The sequence below is a fragment of the Naumovozyma castellii genome, chromosome 4, assembly GCF_000237345.1.
Source record: "Naumovozyma castellii chromosome 4, complete genome".
Lineage (NCBI taxonomy): Eukaryota > Fungi > Ascomycota > Saccharomycetes > Saccharomycetales > Saccharomycetaceae > Naumovozyma > Naumovozyma castellii.
In genome coordinates, this window is record NC_016494.1 from 586,287 (window position 1) to 605,488 (window position 19,202).

Below are 19,202 nucleotides of genomic sequence, written 5' to 3' on the forward strand. Positions count from 1 at the left end.
CTCGCTCTCTCAAATATATAAGCACTACACTTTCCCTCGAGGATTTTCCTTCGTCGTATCTGTCTCTCTCTTCTCTCTCTTTTCTCTTGCCTTTTCTTTTTCTTAACACACTAACAGACACAGTCCCATAATGGTTTCATTCTCGTCTCTGCTGCTCTCAGCACTCTCCATCTCCACAACTGTGCTATCGTCGCCCATCCCAGCAAAGGATGCCTCCTCTTTACAATTCGTTCACGAATCCAACGAAAAACGTTACTACAACTACGATGATGGTTCGTTAAACGAACCCATCCGTGGTGTGAACATCGGTGGCTGGTTGGTCCTCGAGCCATACATCACCCCATCCTTGTTCGAAGCATTCAGAACAAACCCATACAATGATGATGGGATCCCAGTGGATGAATTCCATTTCTGTGAACAACTAGGTCAAGAAACTGCTAAGGATAGACTAGAGGCTCATTGGTCCACTTTCTACCAGGAAGCTGATTTCAAAAACATCGCAGAGGAAGGTTTCAACTTGATTAGAATCCCAATCGGGTATTGGGCTTTCCAAACTTTGGAATCTGATCCATACGTCAAGGGTTCTCAAGAAGCTAAGATGGATCAAGCCATCGCTTGGGCTGAAAAATACGGTTTGAAAGTTTGGGTTGATTTACATGGTGCCGTTGGGTCTCAAAATGGGTTCGATAACTCTGGTTTGAGAGGTAGTATCGATTTCTTAAATGAAGAAAATTTGAACATTACCGTCTCCGTATTGAACTACATGTTGGAAAAATACTCTTCTGATAAATATTTGGATACTGTTATTGGTGTCGAATTGATTAACGAACCATTGGGTCCTGTCTTAGATATGGATCAATTGAAAAACAGTTATTTGAAACCAGCTTACGATTACGTTAGAAACAACTTGAACAGTGACCAAATCTTGATTATTCATGATGCATTCCAACCATTCAACTACTGGGATGATTTCTTAGCTCCAGGTGAAGACACCTGGGGGGTTGTCTTAGATCATCATCATTACCAAGTCTTCTCTTCCGGTGAATTAGCAAGAAACATCGACGATCATGTCAAAGTCGCCTGTTCATGGGGGACTGGTGTCTTGGATGAATCTCATTGGTCTGTTGCTGGTGAATTCTCCGCTGCTTTGACTGATTGTGCTAAGTGGTTAAATGGTGTTGGTATCGGTGCTCGTTATGATGGGTCCTACTCTAAGCCAAATGACGGTTCATACTACATTGGCTCTTGTGCTAACAATGAAGATATTACCACTTGGTCCGATGAAAGAAAGCAAGATACTAGACGTTACGTCGAGGCTCAATTGGACGCCTTTGAAATGAGAGGTGGTTGGATCATTTGGTGTTACAAGACCGAATCATCCATCGAATGGGATGTCCAAAGATTAATCTTTGACGGCTTGTTCCCACAACCAATCACTGCTAGACAGTACCCTGGCCAATGTAACTAGGTTTACATCGTCTCATTTCTAGTTCCGCATTCTTCATTTTCAGTTCATGGTTTAGCTGCCGTCTAAACATCATATTTTTAATTATGCTTCCAGACAATATATTATTATACATTTTATAGATACGTACTTTTAATAACAAAAGAAAAACATTTAACTTCGAGTATTGTTCGGTATTTTTTTGGCACTTCCCCGAGATCTATCATGACAGATTACGTAACGGTTCTTCAACATGATGGGAGAAAAAAAATATATAAAAGGGGTCCTAAATTTGTTTTAACACCATTCATTATTCACTCAAACTTAGATCCAAAACCATCAATTGAATTAAATTACAAGTACAAAAAAAATGCCATCCCTATTGAAAAGAATACTGTTTGAAGTCGCCGGTCATCCAAACGAAAGAACTCTAACTTTATCCTCAGCTTCCAACGACGGTCATTTCATCTCTCTAAGACCACTCGTGAAACCATCCACCGAAGCTGAAAAGAAATTTCCATTTGAATGGGCCTTTGCTGGTACTAACGCCAACATCAAGATAACTCCAAAGAGTGAAGGGGTCGCTGCACAAGATTTCAATTTCTGGTTCGATGCTAACGTTTATTTAAATGTACCAAACACTCACAGAGGTGAAGTTAACACCACTTGGACCACATGGGAATCTGGTTGCATTCAAGAAACTGGTAAGGTTTTCCCATTCGGTAAGGATAAAGAAGGTGTTTCATTCATGGAATTATGGCAACCAGTGGACGCTAATAGAGATGAATTGATCATCACTAATGATGCCAACTCTAAGGGGAAATCCATCGTTTTCAAAGTCGATAATGCTGAATATGAAGGTTTGGTTATCGTCGTGGGGAAATGGACCCAAGGTTTCTTAAGTAAGAAGAATGGTAACTCAATTGAAGGCTTGAATTTCTTGAGATTGTTGGAAAGAGAATCAGGTAAGGTGGAAGCCTTAGTGGATTACGGTAAGGATGCTCAAAAGTTCCCAAGAGATTTTGCCAATCTAAAGAAAGGTTCTTCTGTTGACGTTAATGGATTAACCTGGGAAGTCATCGAATACACTGTTTGATCTGAATTTGTCTTTGTAGAAAATCTGTAAAGGTTATATAGATTTATTTTAAACGAACTATAGTTGTTATGAGAACAGGCAGTGTGTTTGTAATCCTCTAAAACTTATCTGCATGGATACGTACAACGATAAATCAAGTACACTCTTGTGTTAACGTAATACCTTCCCAATATTTGATGTGATTCTAAGTTCAAATTAAAATTGAAAATTCATACAAAAAGAGGACTAGTCAGCTGCCTCTTTGCACTTGTTGCCAACCTATATAAAATAATATGGTAGAAGTCAAGAGTGCATGACCCAACATGTTCAATATAGTTTACTCTACCAAACCCAAAACACAGAAATACTATCCGATATAGTGTAACGGCTATCACATCACGCTTTCACCGTGGAGACCGGGGTTCGACTCCCCGTATCGGAGCTTCTTCTTTCTTTATTTATTTATTTTTTTTATGTTGGAAAATTTCCCCTTCTTTTTTTTGCTTTGTTTGTTTGCAACGAAAAAAAATTGTTTAACACATATGTGAACTGAAATCGGAGGATATTCGTTATACACAACACTATTCTATAGATAAATACTACTCAATCATATTGTCAGGAATTTGCAACTTCAATTAGTGAACACGTATAAATCTAATCACAAACATCACAAGAAATGAGCGCCTGGTTATTCATCGTCGCAGTTATCATTAACTGTATTAACATGTTCGGTCAAGTCCACTTTACTATCCTATACGCTGATTTGGAAGCCGATTACATCAACCCAATTGAATTATGTTCTAAAGTGAACAGATTGATTACTCCAGAGGCAGCATTGCATACTGTCTTATCCGCCCTAATGTTAGTAAAGGGTTTCTGGGGTGTCTTCTTATTGAATTTGCCAATCCTTGCCTTCAATGCCAACAAATTCTACCATAAGGCTCAACTTTTGGATGCCACAGAAATATTCAGAACTTTGGGTAAGCACAAGAGAGAAAGTTTCTTGAAATTGGGATTCTACCTATTGATGTTCTTCTACTACTTATACAGAATGATCATGGCTTTGATCGTTGAAACTGGTAACGATTATTAGATAACTATCGTCACCCTTCTTTATCTTTTTTTCCACCTCTGTTTATTTTACCTTTCCTCGGCTTTTCCCTAAAGAAAGTTGAAATACCAGCTGTTCCTAACCACACCAATAATCACAAAATTTTCTCCCCTCCTATTTTCTTCTTCATTAATTGATTTGACAATTTTAGAAAGGTTTCCTCAATAAATGTATACAGAAAATTTGTGTACAATTTGTATACATACACATATATCTTTTTTAATTTGTTTTATTTACCTTATAAGTATTAATTTTAAGAATATGTTTTCAGTTAGTAAATTATTGTATATTATTTGTTGAAAATGCTGTAATATATACATTGATACATATGTATAAATATATAGTTGTCGATGATCTTTACAATGAAGACCCCCTCATGTTGAAATGCTAATTGGTTTTTTGTTTTTTTTGGGAATTTGTTGTAGTAATAATAGAAAGGAAAGAAAAAAGGGTTAACATGCAAATGTTGAATGTCATGCAATAGTTTTTAGTTGAATAATAATAATAATAGTAGTGACAATTGTGTCCCTCATAAATCCATTAGTAATGCGAAAATATGATCTTCTTTGGACACGTAATCGTTATCGACAATATTGACAAGGACGAAGTCGTCAATCAAATGTTGTAAGAAATGAGCACTTTCTAATTTTTCATTTTCTTGGAAATTCAGTTCCCATTCTTGCAAGATATAGTAGAATTCTTCCTTCCATGCTAAGAATGAAACTTTTTCGACAATGGTTGGTTGAAGTACTTCTCTACCGGGGAAGATCCCCCATGTGACAGCATTAGCTCTAGACCCATCAGGATGATTAGAAGTTAAAGTACCCTTTGAGTCTACGGCGAAATAAGTTAACATTTCGTTATCTTTCAATTCTGCTTCCAATTTGGGTAATTTTTCTCTTGGTAAGAGGAATTCCAAATATTGCTTTTGATAAACGTAACCATCTTTGGGACCCCAACCGTGGATTGGATCATTGGATCTAATACCGTTAATTTGTGGTTGAGAATTTATAGTAATAATTAATTTATTGTTCAATTGAACCAAATTCTTAATCATGGAGTCCACTTCATGATCAATTGGTGTATCACTCCATGGTAGACATTGGACTCTCCCATTTAGATAATTAATTACTAACTTGGCGATTTCATCTAAAGATGTTGGTGTTGACCATATTTCCAAAGATCTCTTTGGAGATTGTCTAATTAATGAAGAACCGCAAAGATCTAAATCACCAAAGGCAGGAGAGGAAGAATCACCAAATCTCCCATTGGGGAATTCATCCAGAGCCCATTGTGATGTTCTTGCCACGTATGAATATGGTCTACGTTGCCAAAAGATTGGTCTCACTTCTTCGTTTTTACGCTTCGGGTTCAAAGATTTTCTCCATGGTAACATGGCTACTTGAGCTTTATTGTATTCACCCTCCGTGGGTAATAAACCTAATTGATCTAGGATTAACAATGGAGCCTTTTCTAAATTCATGGTATAAATATGTAAATGAGTGACGTACCCACTTTGTAATAATTTCTTACACATCTTAACGATTAATTTGGTACCAATTTCACGAACTAATTCATCATTTTCCTTTATTGGATCTAATTGTTCAATGAATTCCTTTGGAATATTAATTTCCCCCCATTGAGCTCTTCTTAAGAAGGCATTATATGTGGTAATGGGCATAATCCCTGGGATAATAGGCACATCAATACCGTATGCTCTCACTTTCTTACACCATTCAATAAAGTTATCCACATCATAAAACATTTGAGTAATAATGAAGTTCCCACCGGCATCAATTTTTTCTTTCAAATATTTCAAATTCAACAATTCATCCTCTTCCTCCGGATGTCTCTCGGGATAACCAGCGACCCCGATATCGAAATGGTCACCATATTTGGATCTAATATACTTAATCAAATCCTTTGCGTAATTGAATCCACCTTCCACAGCTTCCCATTTAGTGGAATTTATAGGTGGGTCCCCCCTCAAAGCCAGTATATTTTGACAACCTGAATCGTAGGCGCTCTTCAAGGCATCATCAATTTGACTCACGGGCATATTAGTACAAGTCAAATGCATGCACGTTTCCAAACCAAGGACGGATTGGGCTGTAGCGACCAAATCGGTGGATAATTGCGAGAGACGACCTCCACCGGCGTTCCATGTGACGTCGATGAATTGAGGAAGGGATGCCTCGTACATTCTATCCATTCTATCATACAGGTTTTGCACCCCCTGGGTGGTCTTGGGGACGAAGTACTCGAAGGAGAAGGTTGGCTTGTCTGATTCCCGTTGATGGGCTTGCAACTTTTCTGTGATTCTCATCGTTGCTTACTTACTTACTTACGTTGCGAGTGGCGTTGGGCGATAAATAGGCTAGAAGACAGTGGTGGCGACTAGCTAGGTTGTTTGATGAGTTGTTGTTTTATAAATGTTGTGTGGTTCGAGAGTTTATTGGTGAAAAATTGCTAACGGTATGTTATAACTTGACTCACAGAGAGACACACGCACACAATTTTCCGATGATTCAACTAACCGGTACAGGACTCATCTCTGGGCCGGTGTTTTCTATTAGGCGGTAAAATATGGATTGCACGTGATCTTTAACGGCTGTTTCATTGGTTGCTGGCACTTCCCGGCACAGCTGTGGTTTCCACAATTTTCCACACTCCGCCACAATTTTCTGGATTTTGAAATTTGAAAAATTTCAAAATTGAAAAATTGTGGCAAAGCAATTAGCCGCCCATCTAATTATACAAGTCACTACATAATACATTATTCGTTTATATCAACTTGTGTGGTTCGTACATCTCCTCCAGAAACAAAAGGTCCTGTTCGCTCAATTGCAACGAGAGTGCGTCAATAGACTCCTGTGCCCTCTGGATACTGTTGACACCGACGATCGGGTAGCAGCCCTTGTGCAGAAGCCATGCTAGCGAGATCTGTGCCATGGAAACACCCTTCTCCACAGATAACTGTTCTACACGGTTAATAATCTCTTTGTCCCTTGCAGTTAATTTCTTTACCTTGGGATCATCGCTCTTGGTTCTCGCACTGACTTGGCCCAAAGGTCTAGCTAGTAGTCCACCTGCATTCGGGTAGAATGGTGTTAGGGCAATATTATGTCTCTTAGCAAATGGAATCACTTCTCTTTCGTCCTCTCTATATAACAAATTGTACTGACTTTGCCAGTTAATAAATTGGTGCCATCCATTCAATTGCGCCACGAATTGATACTCTGCAAATTGAGTCCCCAACATCCGAGATGCACCCAAATATCTAACTTGTCCCAATTCAACAACATCATTTAAGGCTCTCATGGTCTCCTCCATGGGGGTCTCCGCATCGAATCGATGAATTTGCAAAACATCAATGTACGTCCCCAATCTCTCCACAGAACGTGCCACACCATCCATAATATGTTTACGTGACAGTCCCCTCTGGTTAATCACATCCAATTGCACCCCGGCATCCGCAAGATTGATATTCTGAGGCACATCAATGGCTTCATCCACTGCAAAGAAAATCTTAGACATGATAACGACTGTTTCTCTCCTAATCGAGTATCGCTTCAGAAATTCACAAATTAATCTTTCACTGAGACCATTACTGTACTGATCCGCCGTATCGAACGTCCTTATACCCTGATCATAACAAAATTTCATCAAGGCAAATACTTCTTCCTTATCCTCCAAAAGCCACGAGTTCCACGCCTTGGATCCAAACGTCATGCATCCGAGAATGATGGGCGAGATGCGTAATCCACTGTTACCGAAACGAACTTGCTTGACTAGTCCCATTGTTGGTTACGCTCATTGAAGGGGAGAGGGGAATGGACTTTGGGCTTCCACTCAAGAATCTCTTGTTTATATAGTCTCTGGCTATCCGGTCCACTGTACTCCGAGTCAATGAAAAATGTCAAAAAAAGATAACTTAAAAGCTACATTATGTATATGCTAACCTATTATTTAATATGCCTTCCAATAAAGAATGCCTGCCACCATATATGCAAAAAACAATCCAGATAGCTGCTCACTCACAGTATGGAAAACCAACGTCGTGATAAGGAAACTCCATAACCAAACTACCAGCAATGTAATCAACAATATTATAGGGTTGTCCCAAATGATAAAGCGACCCGTCAGTACAACTAACTCTGCTGCCTCTTTGGCAAAAGTGTATGGTGGTAGTATAAGAGTTTCGTAAATCACACGCATCCAATTACGCCTATCCCTTGAATCCAACTTGATATAATTCCAGATCAACCCATTATCAAACAATTTCCCGCATTGTTTCAATATTGTAACCCAATTGAAATCATGCAACAATCTTGCCATAGCATCTTGAATGAAGAATTGTAGTTCCCCCAATATAAACATCGTCATCAATGTAATTAAAAAAATATGACCGGATGGATCATGACCCATGGTCCAATACCCACCATGTGACCTACACATTGCGGAGGTAGAAATCCTCCCCATGGAGTTCATCTTCCGTTTAATGAACGAATTCAAATCTGCGCTGGTCACATCGTGATCCATATCACATTCCTTCTCCAAATTCAAGACGCACCCAATAGTCTTCAATGAGGCATCCAACAATTGTGAGTCCGAATCAGAGGGACCTGTGGAGTCAAATTTGGAAAGGAATTGATATATACGAGACCAGGCCTTGTGTCTCCTTCTCCATTGATCACCTAAAACATTCTGGAACGATTCATTTAATGATCCGTCATGCTCCAGATCGAAAACATCAAATTGGCACTTCCCTCCGGATAAAAGAAAGATGATATCCATTATTGGTGGGAGTTGTGTTCCTGGGATGAGGTTTTGTGTGAACATGAACCACCATAATGTTAATATGATGTATCTGATCAATGAGCGAGTTAATCGGGAGTGTCTCCTAGCGGAAGAAGCTGTTGCAGTGGAGGAGTATTTAAATATGCAAAACCAGGTAAGCAAAGTCGTCCAGAACCAACCCTTCTTGACGAAGATGGAGTTTATGAGACCGTCCTTATTGGCCCAATGGGATATGAGGTATGGAGTGGGCAGATGGAAGACCCTAGAGATTATGTATCCCAGAGGAAGTGTTAGAGGACATGTTATTAAGATGAGTATTTTCAGTTTTTGTTTGGTTCTCATGTTATATTGTGGTGTGGTTCGGTGTCTCGTATTGCAAGTGTTGAAACTCAATGTGACGTTTTCTTTGTATTTCTAGCATTGAATTTTTCATAAAGTTGAAATTTGAAAAGTGTTGAAATGGAACATTTCCGACTAGTTTATACAATGAACCACTGATCAAAGAAGAGAAGTACGTACCAGCAAGATGAGCGAATCGCAGACTGATAACAATAACACACCAGAGAGAGAGGAAGGTCCACTGCCGACGAGATTTGAGGTGGAACTAGAATTCGTGCAATCGTTGGCCAACATCCCGTACGTGACGTACTTATTAACACAACAACAGCAGATATTAAAGGATCCTCGGTTCAAGAACTATTTAAAATACTTAGAATATTGGTGTGAACCGCCATATTCTCAATGCATTGTGTACCCCAATTGCTTGTTTGTTTTGAAATTATTGAATGGGTTTATGGAGAAGGCAGTGGTGAATGAAGATGGATTATTGGAGGGACTGGATGAATTACCAAAGATTATCCAGCTGCAAGGTGGGCAATGGATGAATGAGATGGTTGAGAGATGGGCCAATTGAGCATTAAAATTACTTACTGCAAGACACACGGAGGAATCAGTTTTGGAATAAGCACACACTCACGAACCCTAAGATATACCATGACCTCTACGTACAGCATTTAGAATCCCAATTTGTCGTTGTGAACAGCGCCTACAATACGGCGTGCACATACGTATATATCTAGTATAGTCTAGTCTAGTCTAGTCCAGTCTGAGAGACCCCGACAAATCCCGGGGTTGTCCAGCTAGTGAGTCACACCCATTACGTACTTACCATCAACAACACACCAACAAGATCTACTTCATTCGATCGACTACAACAATACTATCGGTCTTCTTCGAGAAACGAACGGAATCCGCTGTCGGAGTTCAACCCCCGCTGAAATTTCAGATCTGAAATACCATCTTTCTAACGTGGGATGCAATACCCTCTTCAATACTCCCCTCTGATTGCTGGGACATGGCTCTAGTAACCACCCCCCACGGCACAACCATCGATGCCATACATATATAATGTAAACACACCTCGGCGACCATCTCTCTGGGAACCTCTCTTGCACACGACCCTAACCAAGCGTAGGAACCAATGTCCATAAACAAAAAACTAAACGGCCTAAGAGACAACTTCAACCTCCTGGGCACTCGAAACAAGATTCTTGTCGCCAATCGTGGTGAGATCCCCATTCGTATCTTCCGTTCTGCACACGAACTGTCCATGCAAACGGTCGCCATCTACTCTCACGAGGATCGTCTCTCCACTCACAGACTGAAAGCTGACGAGTCATACGTCATCGGTGAACCACACCAATTCACTCCAGTGGGTGCATACTTGGCCATCGACGAGATCATCAACATCGCCAAGAGACACGGAGTCGATTATATCCATCCTGGTTACGGTTTCCTATCTGAAAATTCTGAATTCGCTGATAAAGTCGCCAAGGCGGGCATCACATGGATTGGTCCACCAGCAAGTGTCATTGATTCCGTTGGGGATAAAGTCTCTGCTAGAAACTTGGCCACTAAGGCTAACGTACCCACGGTTCCAGGGACCCCCGGTCCTATTAGGACTGTGCAGGATGCTCAGGATTTCGTTAATGAGTATGGGTACCCTGTGATCATTAAGGCTGCCTTTGGTGGTGGTGGGAGAGGTATGCGTGTTGTCAACGAAGGTGACGATTTGGCTGATGCCTTCCAACGTGCCTCGTCAGAAGCATTGACTGCATTCGGTGATGGGACATGTTTTGTGGAAAGATTCTTGAATAAACCAAAACATATTGAAGTGCAATTATTGGCTGATACTCATGGGAACGTCATTCATTTGTTTGAAAGAGATTGTTCCGTACAAAGAAGACATCAAAAAGTGGTGGAAGTGGCTCCAGCAAAGACTTTACCTAGAGAAGTACGTGATGCTATCTTAACTGATGCCGTCAAATTGGCTAAGGAATGTGGGTACCAGAATGCCGGTACAGCTGAATTTTTGGTCGACGATCAAAATAGACATTATTTCATTGAAATCAATCCAAGAATTCAAGTGGAACATACCATAACGGAAGAAATTACAGGTATTGATATCGTCGCAGCTCAAATTCAAATTGCTGCAGGTGCATCATTGGAACAATTAGGTCTATTACAGGATAAAATTACTACCCGAGGATTTGCCATTCAATGTCGTATTACCACTGAAGATCCAGCAAAGAACTTCCAACCGGATACAGGTAGATTAGAAGTTTACGACTCTGCAGGTGGTAATGGGGTCAGATTGGATGGTGGGAATGCATATGCTGGTGCCATCATTTCACCACATTATGATTCCATGCTGGTAAAATGTTCATGTTCTGGTTCTACATACGAAGTCGTCCGTCGTAAGATGATTCGTGCATTGATTGAATTTAGAATTAGAGGTGTCAAGACAAATATCCCATTCTTGTTGACTCTATTAACTCATCCTGTGTTTATTGCAGGGGACTATTGGACTACATTCATCGATGACACTCCACAATTGTTCAAGATGGTCTCATCTCAAAATAGAGCTCAAAAACTATTACATTATTTGGCTGACTTGGCAGTAAACGGTTCCTCTATTAAAGGACAAGTCGGTATTCCTCAATTGAAGAAAGTTCCAGATATTCCACATATTCATGATGCACAAGGAAATGTAATTGATGTTACCAACGTTCCTCCTCCAGCTGGTTGGAGACAAGTTCTTCTAGAACAAGGACCAGAAGAGTTTGCCAAACAAGTGAGACAATTCCAAGGTACTTTACTAATGGACACCACTTGGAGAGACGCTCATCAATCTTTATTGGCCACAAGAGTAAGAACCCATGATCTGGCTAAAATTGCACCAACTACAGCTCATGCCCTAGCAAGCGCCTTTGCCTTAGAATGTTGGGGTGGTGCTACATTTGATGTGGCTATGAGATTCTTGCATGAAGATCCATGGAAGAGATTAAGAACTTTAAGAAAATTGGTCCCAAATATTCCATTCCAAATGTTATTGCGTGGTGCTAATGGTGTTGCTTATTCTTCCTTACCTGATAATGCAATTGACCATTTCGTTAAACAGGCAAAGGATAATGGTGTCGATATCTTTAGAGTCTTTGATGCATTGAATGATTTGGATCAACTAAAAGTGGGTGTAGATGCTGTTAAGAAAGCTGGTGGTGTCGTAGAGGCTACTGTTTGTTATTCTGGTGATATGTTACAACCTGGTAAGAAATACAATTTGGATTACTATCTAGAAGTCACTGAAAAGATTGTTCAAATGGGCACTCACATCTTGGGTATTAAAGATATGGCCGGTACTATGAAACCAGCTGCTGCTAGACTATTAATTGGTTCCATTAGAGCTAAATATCCTGACTTGCCTATCCATGTTCATACACATGATTCTGCAGGTACTGCTGTTGCATCTATGAGTGCTGCAGCCTATGCAGGTGCAGACGTTATCGATGTGGCAACCAATTCCATGTCTGGGTTAACATCTCAACCTTCTATTAATGCCCTATTAGCATCCTTAGATGGTGAAATTAACACTAGCATCAATGTCCAACACGTTCGTGAATTAGATGCGTACTGGGCTGAAATGAGATTATTATACTCATGCTTTGGTGCTGATTTGAAGGGTCCAGATCCTGAAGTTTATGAACATGAAATTCCAGGTGGCCAATTAACCAATCTTTTATTCCAAGCTCAACAATTAGGTTTAGGTGAACAATGGACCGAAACGAAGAGAGCTTACAAAGAAGCTAATATGCTATTGGGTGATATTGTTAAAGTAACTCCTACATCAAAAGTTGTTGGTGATTTGGCTCAATTTATGGTGTCAAACAAATTAACTTCAGAAGATGTCAAACGTTTGGCTAATTCTTTAGATTTCCCAGACTCTGTCATGGACTTCTTTGAAGGGTTAATGGGTCAACCATATGGTGGGTTCCCAGAACCATTAAGATCTGATATCTTGAGAAACAAGAGACGTAAGTTGACTTGTCGTCCAGGTTTAGAATTGGTTCCATTTGAATTGAATAACATCAAAGAAGATTTACAAACAAGATTTGGAGATATCAACGAATGTGATATTGCATCCTATAACATGTATCCAAAGGTGTACGAAGACTTCCAAAAGATGAAGGAGAAATATGGTGATTTATCAGTGTTACCAACTAAGAGTTTCTTAGCCCCTGCTGAAATCGGTGAAGAAATTCTAGTTACAATTCAACAAGGTAAGACCTTAATTATCAAGTTGCAAGCTATTGGTGATTTGAACAAAGAGACTGGTAAGAGAGAAGTATTTTTTGAATTGAACGGTGAAATGAGAAAGATTTCTGTTACTGATAAATCTCAAAAGGTGGAAACTGTTGCTAAACCAAAGGCTGACACTCACGATCCATTCCAAATTGGTGCTCCAATGGCCGGTGTTATTGTGGAAGTCAAAGTTCACAAAGGATCTCTGGTTAAGAAAGGTGAAGCAGTTGCTGTGTTAAGTGCTATGAAGATGGAAATGGTTATTTCTTCTCCAGCTGATGGACTAGTAAAGGAAGTTCTTGTTAATGAATCAGAGAATGTTGATGCATCTGACTTATTGGTTCTTTTAGAAGAATCTACGCCTCCATCTTAAGGTCATTCCCTCATATCATAAGTTTAAATATATATATTCCTAATTTATCAATTTGTACATACTTTATTTATTAATCGATACTTTATTAATAGTAGATTGTTGCGCATTAGAATGATAATGGAACGACTCTCCGAATATAGACTTATTCTCTAAACATTTTTCGAGAACTGCTTGCAGTTGGTCTTGCTAAACGAGTCGGTATACCCGATGGTCTTGACCGTACGGGGACAGAACGCCTAATATTACTATTACTTTTATTGATGCTGTTCTTTTCTCTTCCACGAGATGATGATGATGAGTTGGAAACATTCTGTTGTGCATGTTTCTTCTGTTGTTCCAACTCCAATTGGCGCTTCAATTTTTCTACTTCTTCTTGTTCCAAATTCAAATATTCATCAGCAGTAGTAGTATCACCAGTAACCAGTTGCTCATGTGCAAACTTTAAATATAATGGATCACTCATTAACCTATTAATATACCCAGCTTGTGATTGAATATTGATCCAAGAATCCAAAATAGTATTCGTTGATTGGCACACGTGATGGATCCTATCAATATGCTTCGGAGTGGCATTCTTTAAAGTTTTGTCTAAATTCTGAACCATTGTTATAATTTTATCCAGGGATTCTAATTCATTTAATAATGACTGCGTTGTTATATTGGATCTATGTACCTGATTTGAATCCGTTATACTGGAACTGCTCGTAGCAGTATCAAAGTTAGACCGCATTTGGGCAAATATTTGTGGAATTAGCTTATTAATTGTAGAATCGTCCAATTGTTCTTTCGACATGTCTGGTTAGCGCTGCTTTGTGTCTTTATTGATGGTATTACTGTTTGTTTACTTACTATTTAGAAGTTTCGAATACGTAAATTAAGTTCGCGATGCGAATATAAAAACCACCCAATCTTGGTATAATTAAAAAGGAACTGAAAGGTGAAGAAAGAACAATTTTGTACCAGCACAACAAAGTAACTAATGTCTGACGAGGAATCCATTGATACTGAATCTATATATGCAAAACTAACAAGGGCATTTGAAGAGCAGAAGGAAGATCCAGTCACTTTGGTGACGATCATCGACATGTATGGACAGGAAATTAACGAAGATGGTTCAATTGATGAAAAGAACAAGTATCTAGAACATCTCTGTTCATTACTAAATGATAATCCACATATATTAAGAGAAATTAGTTGGGACCTGCCAAAGGGTTTGTTGGAGTTCCTTTCGTTGGAAAATATTGATGTTCATAAACGATTAGCCGATAGTAGTATTGTTTCAAATGTGATGAAATGTTTCAACGAAATTGCAATCAATGGAAATCCAAAAGAATGTCTGTTAGCTGCTTGTGAATTACTCTCAGAGCTTACTGTTGAGCCTGTCATGGAAAATGAAACAGAGGAAGAAGAAGGTGGGAAGGATAACAAGAAGACCGATGGTGATGAAACACCAACTGATTTGAATAGCAGTGATTACATTGAAAGGGACTTAACTGAGTTTATTCCATCCTTGAAAGTATATGCCATTTTTCAATTATTAAATTCTACATTGGGAAGGATCATTACCTTGTACCCATCCAAGTTTTTAAATATGGCGATATCTGCCATAATGAAGTTTATGGCAACTAATATCAATGATATTGCTGATGTTACATTTCTCTTGCGTCGAATTCATGAATTTTGTAATAACTATGACGTGCATGCGCCTGACAGGAAACTTATTGATGGTAGTGATCTTAACGACGAGGAGATTAAAAAATTAACTGATGACGAATTCGATCTACAAAATAAATTAATAAAGGAGTTATTTTGTTCTGCCTTATCGATATGTTTAAAAAACCAACCAACCACGTTTGACGTTAAATATTTTGAATCGCTCACTCATCAAAAATTCGAAGAATCAGAACACTATGCTGTGATAAGAACACAGTATCTTGGACTGGTTAATAAATATAAAATTGATATTAAGGAAGAATTCCTACAATGTCTCCAAGAGTCAAGACAGATTTATGAATCATTACCATCAGATATCGATGAATCCGATGAAAAGAAAAAAAGTGCCCTAAATCAAGTAATTTATCAATTATCATATAGATATCAAATGCAGAAAATATCTAATCAGGACACACTTGAAATAGATTTCAATAGCATAATCTTATTATCTGGTTCATATTATGCGGAAACAGGGCTTCATTTACTACCACAGATCAGCATTCAGGACGCTGTATATCTCTACTTGCGTTGTTCCACGATCTCATTATATTCAGATACATTTTCGAACGAAGCAGTGAAAGGTGTTACAAGATACTGGCTTTGGGTTGCTATTACCCAATCGCCCATAAAGGAAATTGAACAAAACTTGTTAAAGATTCCCTCTCATTTTAATACCGTTTTCTTGCAAATGCTGCTATTGAATAATTGTAATGAAAAGGATGGCAAGATAAGGATGGCAACCTTCACATTATTGACCCGTATACTCTGCTTGATGCCTGAAGATTTATCATTTCAATTTATATTGGACACATTATTGACATGCCCATATAATAGTGCTAAATCCAGTGTCTTGGCCATTCTGAAGGATCTGATGTTAAAGGATAACCAAATATCGAAACCATTAGAGGAGGAATTATCCACTTTGGATATTTCGTCAGAGAAGAACAAGGGCCCCACATTGCCACCACGGCCATATATTCTAATCAATGAGGATAGAATGGCGTCACTTCACAGTGTTGCCTCCATGTGTATTTCTAATTTGAAACTCTTGGACAATCCCAACAAGAGAACTGAATTATCATTATTGCTAAACTATATGAATTTCTTCATAAGTCTAAGGTATAAGTGGAACGTTAATCTATTACAAATTATCCACGACGAAGTGGATGCAAAACTGGCTGGTGTGGAAGATGAAGCTGCCCCTGAGTTGGGATTCATAAAGATTGCTAATGAGACATTAAGCAAATATTTGACAGAACACAAATAGAATTACCATAAATACTATATTTCTCTTGTATAAGATTCTTCACCTTCTGACAAATGTAAAAATGGGCATTGTCAATAGGAATGCTCTATTATGATAACTAGCCGAAGACCCGTGACAGAAATTTTTCAGTCATCGCATTGAAAAATGTTCAGTTAGTCATATTGAGAGTTATATAGATGTAGAGAGCTTGGTCCAACAGGATAAGTGAAAGCTCCTCTAGTAATGAACCGCAGCTAAACCACACTATGCTATCCAAACGATCACCAATTACCTGCATAAGGTCGATCCATTCAGTAAAGACCTCTAACATTACTTCGATCCCTGATTTCACCAAGTATTCACCCATCAGACCCATCAATGAAGAACTAACGCCATACATTTCAGAAACATTAGAGGGGTACCCACACAAATCTAAATATGTGAACAGACAGCATTTTTACCACAACAAGACTGTCTTAATTGACGACTATTTGAAAAAATCGCCGCATCCCATGTCGTTGGCGCAACTAGCACAATACTATGATGATTCAACAACGTTGACCAAACATAAGATTATTAATTCTGGTAGATTCGTGAAAGAGGAATTGGCCATCAGGATGGCACACAAGATATATCAACTGCAACAGCTTCCTTTCAACGTTGTTAATAACTTCCATTTTGTTCAAGTATATGAATCATATTATAATATTTTTGAAAGATTTAGAAAGTTTCCCAGGATTAAAACTATTGAGGATAACTCCAGGTTTGTTGAATTTACCAGAAGGATCCTACAGGATTTCAATTCTTTGAATTTACCACACCTGGTAATGGGTGCACTAGAATGCAATATCTTGGAATTATTGCCCAGAGATGAAATTGACGCCCTATTGTCTAGTCTTTTGAGAGCTAGAATATCGAGGCGGTTAATAGTGGAAGAACATCTAAGTATCTCTGCCAATTATTTAAGTGGTAAGAAAGAGAATACGTTAGTATTAGGAGATATTTTCCAAGAATGTCAAGCGTTGGATTATTTCATGGAAGCAAGTCGGACATGTGAGAAATTTGTGAAGGCCATGTATTTCGATGACATCCCAATTCCTGAATTAATTATTGAAGGTCAGAAAGATTTAACATTTTACTTTCTACCGACGCATTTACAATATATCCTTGGCGAAATACTACGAAATATCTATGAAGCTACCATTAAGGATTATATAAGGAAAGGACTAGCGAAACCGGAACCGATTGTCATTACCATAGTGAAGAATGATAGTTCATTCATCTTCAGATTTTCTGACAAGGCAGGTGGTATTCTTCACCATGAGGAGGATATTTGGTCATTTGGTAAATCCAAAGAACGTGCAGCTGAATCGTTGAACAATTTCCACAAGTTGCCAGGGTTGCAAACAGTCTCCCTATACGATCATCTGTATAATGGCGAAGAACATGATATGAATACAAGGACTTTGATGGCGAATAGACCATACATGCACACTTCGTTGGAAGCCATGGGCCACTCTAATTTGAAGAAGGGACCGTACAAATTTGAAATGCCTCTTATTGAGATGTTAGAAAGGGCACCAAGATACAAGTTAGGGATTGGGTTGGCAATGTGTAAGATATATGCTGAGTATTGGAATGGAGACCTGTCATTGACGACCATTCCAGGGCATGGGACGGACACAGTCTTGACTCTGGGGAACCTAATGGCCCACAGTGATGAATTGCAACTGGACAAGGTGTGATCCACTCTAGTTTAGTTGTGTAGTATGATAAAATATAATACAATATAATATACTATAATATAACTGATAACATGCTTGCCTCAGCTTCACGTGCTTTAATTTTGCACGTGACCGCCTTTGAGATATTTTTTCATGTGATTAACCTTATTCATGTTAAGTAAAACAGTGAATAGACTGGACTGATTTGTAGGTGATTGAAGGAACGGACAACAAGATATAAAGTCTACAAGTTTATACTAATTAGTGCATCCTGGCCCTTGCCCCATTTGATTTATTTTTTTAACAGATACACAAAAAAGCAAGAAGTTAATCGACCCAACCAAGAAACAAGAAAAACACACACACAAACAAATATGTCTACTGCCGCTAGAAGAAGATTGATGAGAGATTTCAAACGTATGAAGGAAGATGCACCACCGGGAGTGTCCGCATCTCCTTTGCCTGATAATGTTATGGTGTGGAACGCCATGATCATTGGTCCCGCAGAGACACCATACGAGGATGGTACGTTTAGATTATTATTAGAATTTGATGAAGAATACCCAAACAAACCACCTCATGTGAAATTCTTAAGTGAGATGTTCCATCCTAACGTTTACGCCAATGGTGAGATTTGTCTTGATATTCTTCAGAACAGATGGACTCCGACGTATGATGTGGCTTCCATATTGACTTCCATTCAAAGTTTGTTTAATGATCCTAATCCTGCTTCCCCCGCCAACGTGGAAGCTGCCACTTTATTTAAAGACCATAAATCACAATACATTAAGAGAGTAAAGGAAACAGTTGAAAAATCGTGGGAGGACGATATGGACGACATGGAAGATGATGAAGATGAAGATGACGACGACGAGAATGACGATGAATAAGAGAAGGATGGCACAGATGCCATGAGCTCATCCATAGCGTCGATACTATCATAGACAGAACCTTTACGTGGGTTACATTTAAATACTACGGCCGAACCGAATCGGTAGTGGTCAATGCATAATAAAGAACCGTATTACCATTATTATTATTATTGTTATTCTCTTCTATGTACGTAATAATTAATTAA

General features: G+C 38.8%; 12 protein-coding genes and 1 non-coding gene across 13 annotated transcripts; 9 read left to right on the forward strand and 4 right to left on the reverse strand.

Moving 5' to 3' along the window:
• Positions 1-130: 130 nt before the first annotated feature.
• On the forward strand, positions 131-1,468 carry EXG1 (glucan 1,3-beta-glucosidase; the record flags this gene model as incomplete). The annotated part of the gene is made up of 1 exon (XM_003676205.1): positions 131-1,468. The coding sequence occupies one exon, from the start codon at positions 131-133 to the stop codon at positions 1,466-1,468; it is 1,338 nt and encodes a 445-aa protein (XP_003676253.1).
• A 346-nt stretch (positions 1,469-1,814) lies between these two features.
• HRI1 (Hri1p) lies at positions 1,815-2,540 on the forward strand (the record flags this gene model as incomplete). Its single annotated transcript, XM_003676206.1, has 1 exon — positions 1,815-2,540. One exon carries the CDS (start codon positions 1,815-1,817, stop codon positions 2,538-2,540), a length of 726 nt encoding a protein of 241 aa, XP_003676254.1.
• Positions 2,541-2,889: 349 nt separating this feature from the next.
• NCAS0Dtrna4E lies at positions 2,890-2,961 on the forward strand. The gene has a single exon. It is a non-coding gene; the product is annotated as a tRNA-Glu (tRNA).
• Positions 2,962-3,195: 234 nt separating this feature from the next.
• ERV14 (cornichon family protein) lies at positions 3,196-3,612 on the forward strand (the record flags this gene model as incomplete). Its single annotated transcript, XM_003676207.1, has 1 exon — positions 3,196-3,612. One exon carries the CDS (start codon positions 3,196-3,198, stop codon positions 3,610-3,612), a length of 417 nt encoding a protein of 138 aa, XP_003676255.1.
• A 547-nt stretch (positions 3,613-4,159) lies between these two features.
• MET13 (methylenetetrahydrofolate reductase (NAD(P)H) MET13) lies at positions 4,160-5,956 on the reverse strand (the record flags this gene model as incomplete). The annotated part of the gene is made up of 1 exon (XM_003676208.1): positions 4,160-5,956. The coding sequence occupies one exon, from the start codon at positions 5,954-5,956 to the stop codon at positions 4,160-4,162; it is 1,797 nt and encodes a 598-aa protein (XP_003676256.1).
• A 458-nt stretch (positions 5,957-6,414) lies between these two features.
• Positions 6,415-7,431, reverse strand: NCAS0D03150 (aldo/keto reductase; the record flags this gene model as incomplete). The annotated part of the gene is made up of 1 exon (XM_003676209.1): positions 6,415-7,431. One exon carries the CDS (start codon positions 7,429-7,431, stop codon positions 6,415-6,417), a length of 1,017 nt encoding a protein of 338 aa, XP_003676257.1.
• A 168-nt stretch (positions 7,432-7,599) lies between these two features.
• On the reverse strand, positions 7,600-8,772 carry SCS3 (Scs3p; the record flags this gene model as incomplete). The annotated part of the gene is made up of 1 exon (XM_003676210.1): positions 7,600-8,772. One exon carries the CDS (start codon positions 8,770-8,772, stop codon positions 7,600-7,602), a length of 1,173 nt encoding a protein of 390 aa, XP_003676258.1.
• Positions 8,773-8,956: 184 nt separating this feature from the next.
• SOH1 (mediator complex subunit SOH1) lies at positions 8,957-9,343 on the forward strand (the record flags this gene model as incomplete). The annotated part of the gene is made up of 1 exon (XM_003676211.1): positions 8,957-9,343. The coding sequence occupies one exon, from the start codon at positions 8,957-8,959 to the stop codon at positions 9,341-9,343; it is 387 nt and encodes a 128-aa protein (XP_003676259.1).
• Positions 9,344-9,910: 567 nt separating this feature from the next.
• PYC1 (pyruvate carboxylase 1) lies at positions 9,911-13,441 on the forward strand (the record flags this gene model as incomplete). Its single annotated transcript, XM_003676212.1, has 1 exon — positions 9,911-13,441. One exon carries the CDS (start codon positions 9,911-9,913, stop codon positions 13,439-13,441), a length of 3,531 nt encoding a protein of 1,176 aa, XP_003676260.1.
• Positions 13,442-13,583: 142 nt separating this feature from the next.
• DUO1 (Duo1p) lies at positions 13,584-14,234 on the reverse strand (the record flags this gene model as incomplete). The annotated part of the gene is made up of 1 exon (XM_003676213.1): positions 13,584-14,234. The coding sequence occupies one exon, from the start codon at positions 14,232-14,234 to the stop codon at positions 13,584-13,586; it is 651 nt and encodes a 216-aa protein (XP_003676261.1).
• Positions 14,235-14,420: 186 nt separating this feature from the next.
• Positions 14,421-16,421, forward strand: YBP2 (Ybp2p; the record flags this gene model as incomplete). The annotated part of the gene is made up of 1 exon (XM_003676214.1): positions 14,421-16,421. The coding sequence occupies one exon, from the start codon at positions 14,421-14,423 to the stop codon at positions 16,419-16,421; it is 2,001 nt and encodes a 666-aa protein (XP_003676262.1).
• A 245-nt stretch (positions 16,422-16,666) lies between these two features.
• Positions 16,667-18,145, forward strand: PKP2 (protein kinase PKP2; the record flags this gene model as incomplete). Its single annotated transcript, XM_003676215.1, has 1 exon — positions 16,667-18,145. The coding sequence occupies one exon, from the start codon at positions 16,667-16,669 to the stop codon at positions 18,143-18,145; it is 1,479 nt and encodes a 492-aa protein (XP_003676263.1).
• A 353-nt stretch (positions 18,146-18,498) lies between these two features.
• Positions 18,499-19,014, forward strand: RAD6 (E2 ubiquitin-conjugating protein RAD6; the record flags this gene model as incomplete). Its single annotated transcript, XM_003676216.1, has 1 exon — positions 18,499-19,014. The coding sequence occupies one exon, from the start codon at positions 18,499-18,501 to the stop codon at positions 19,012-19,014; it is 516 nt and encodes a 171-aa protein (XP_003676264.1).
• Between the last annotated feature and the right edge of the window lie 188 nt (positions 19,015-19,202).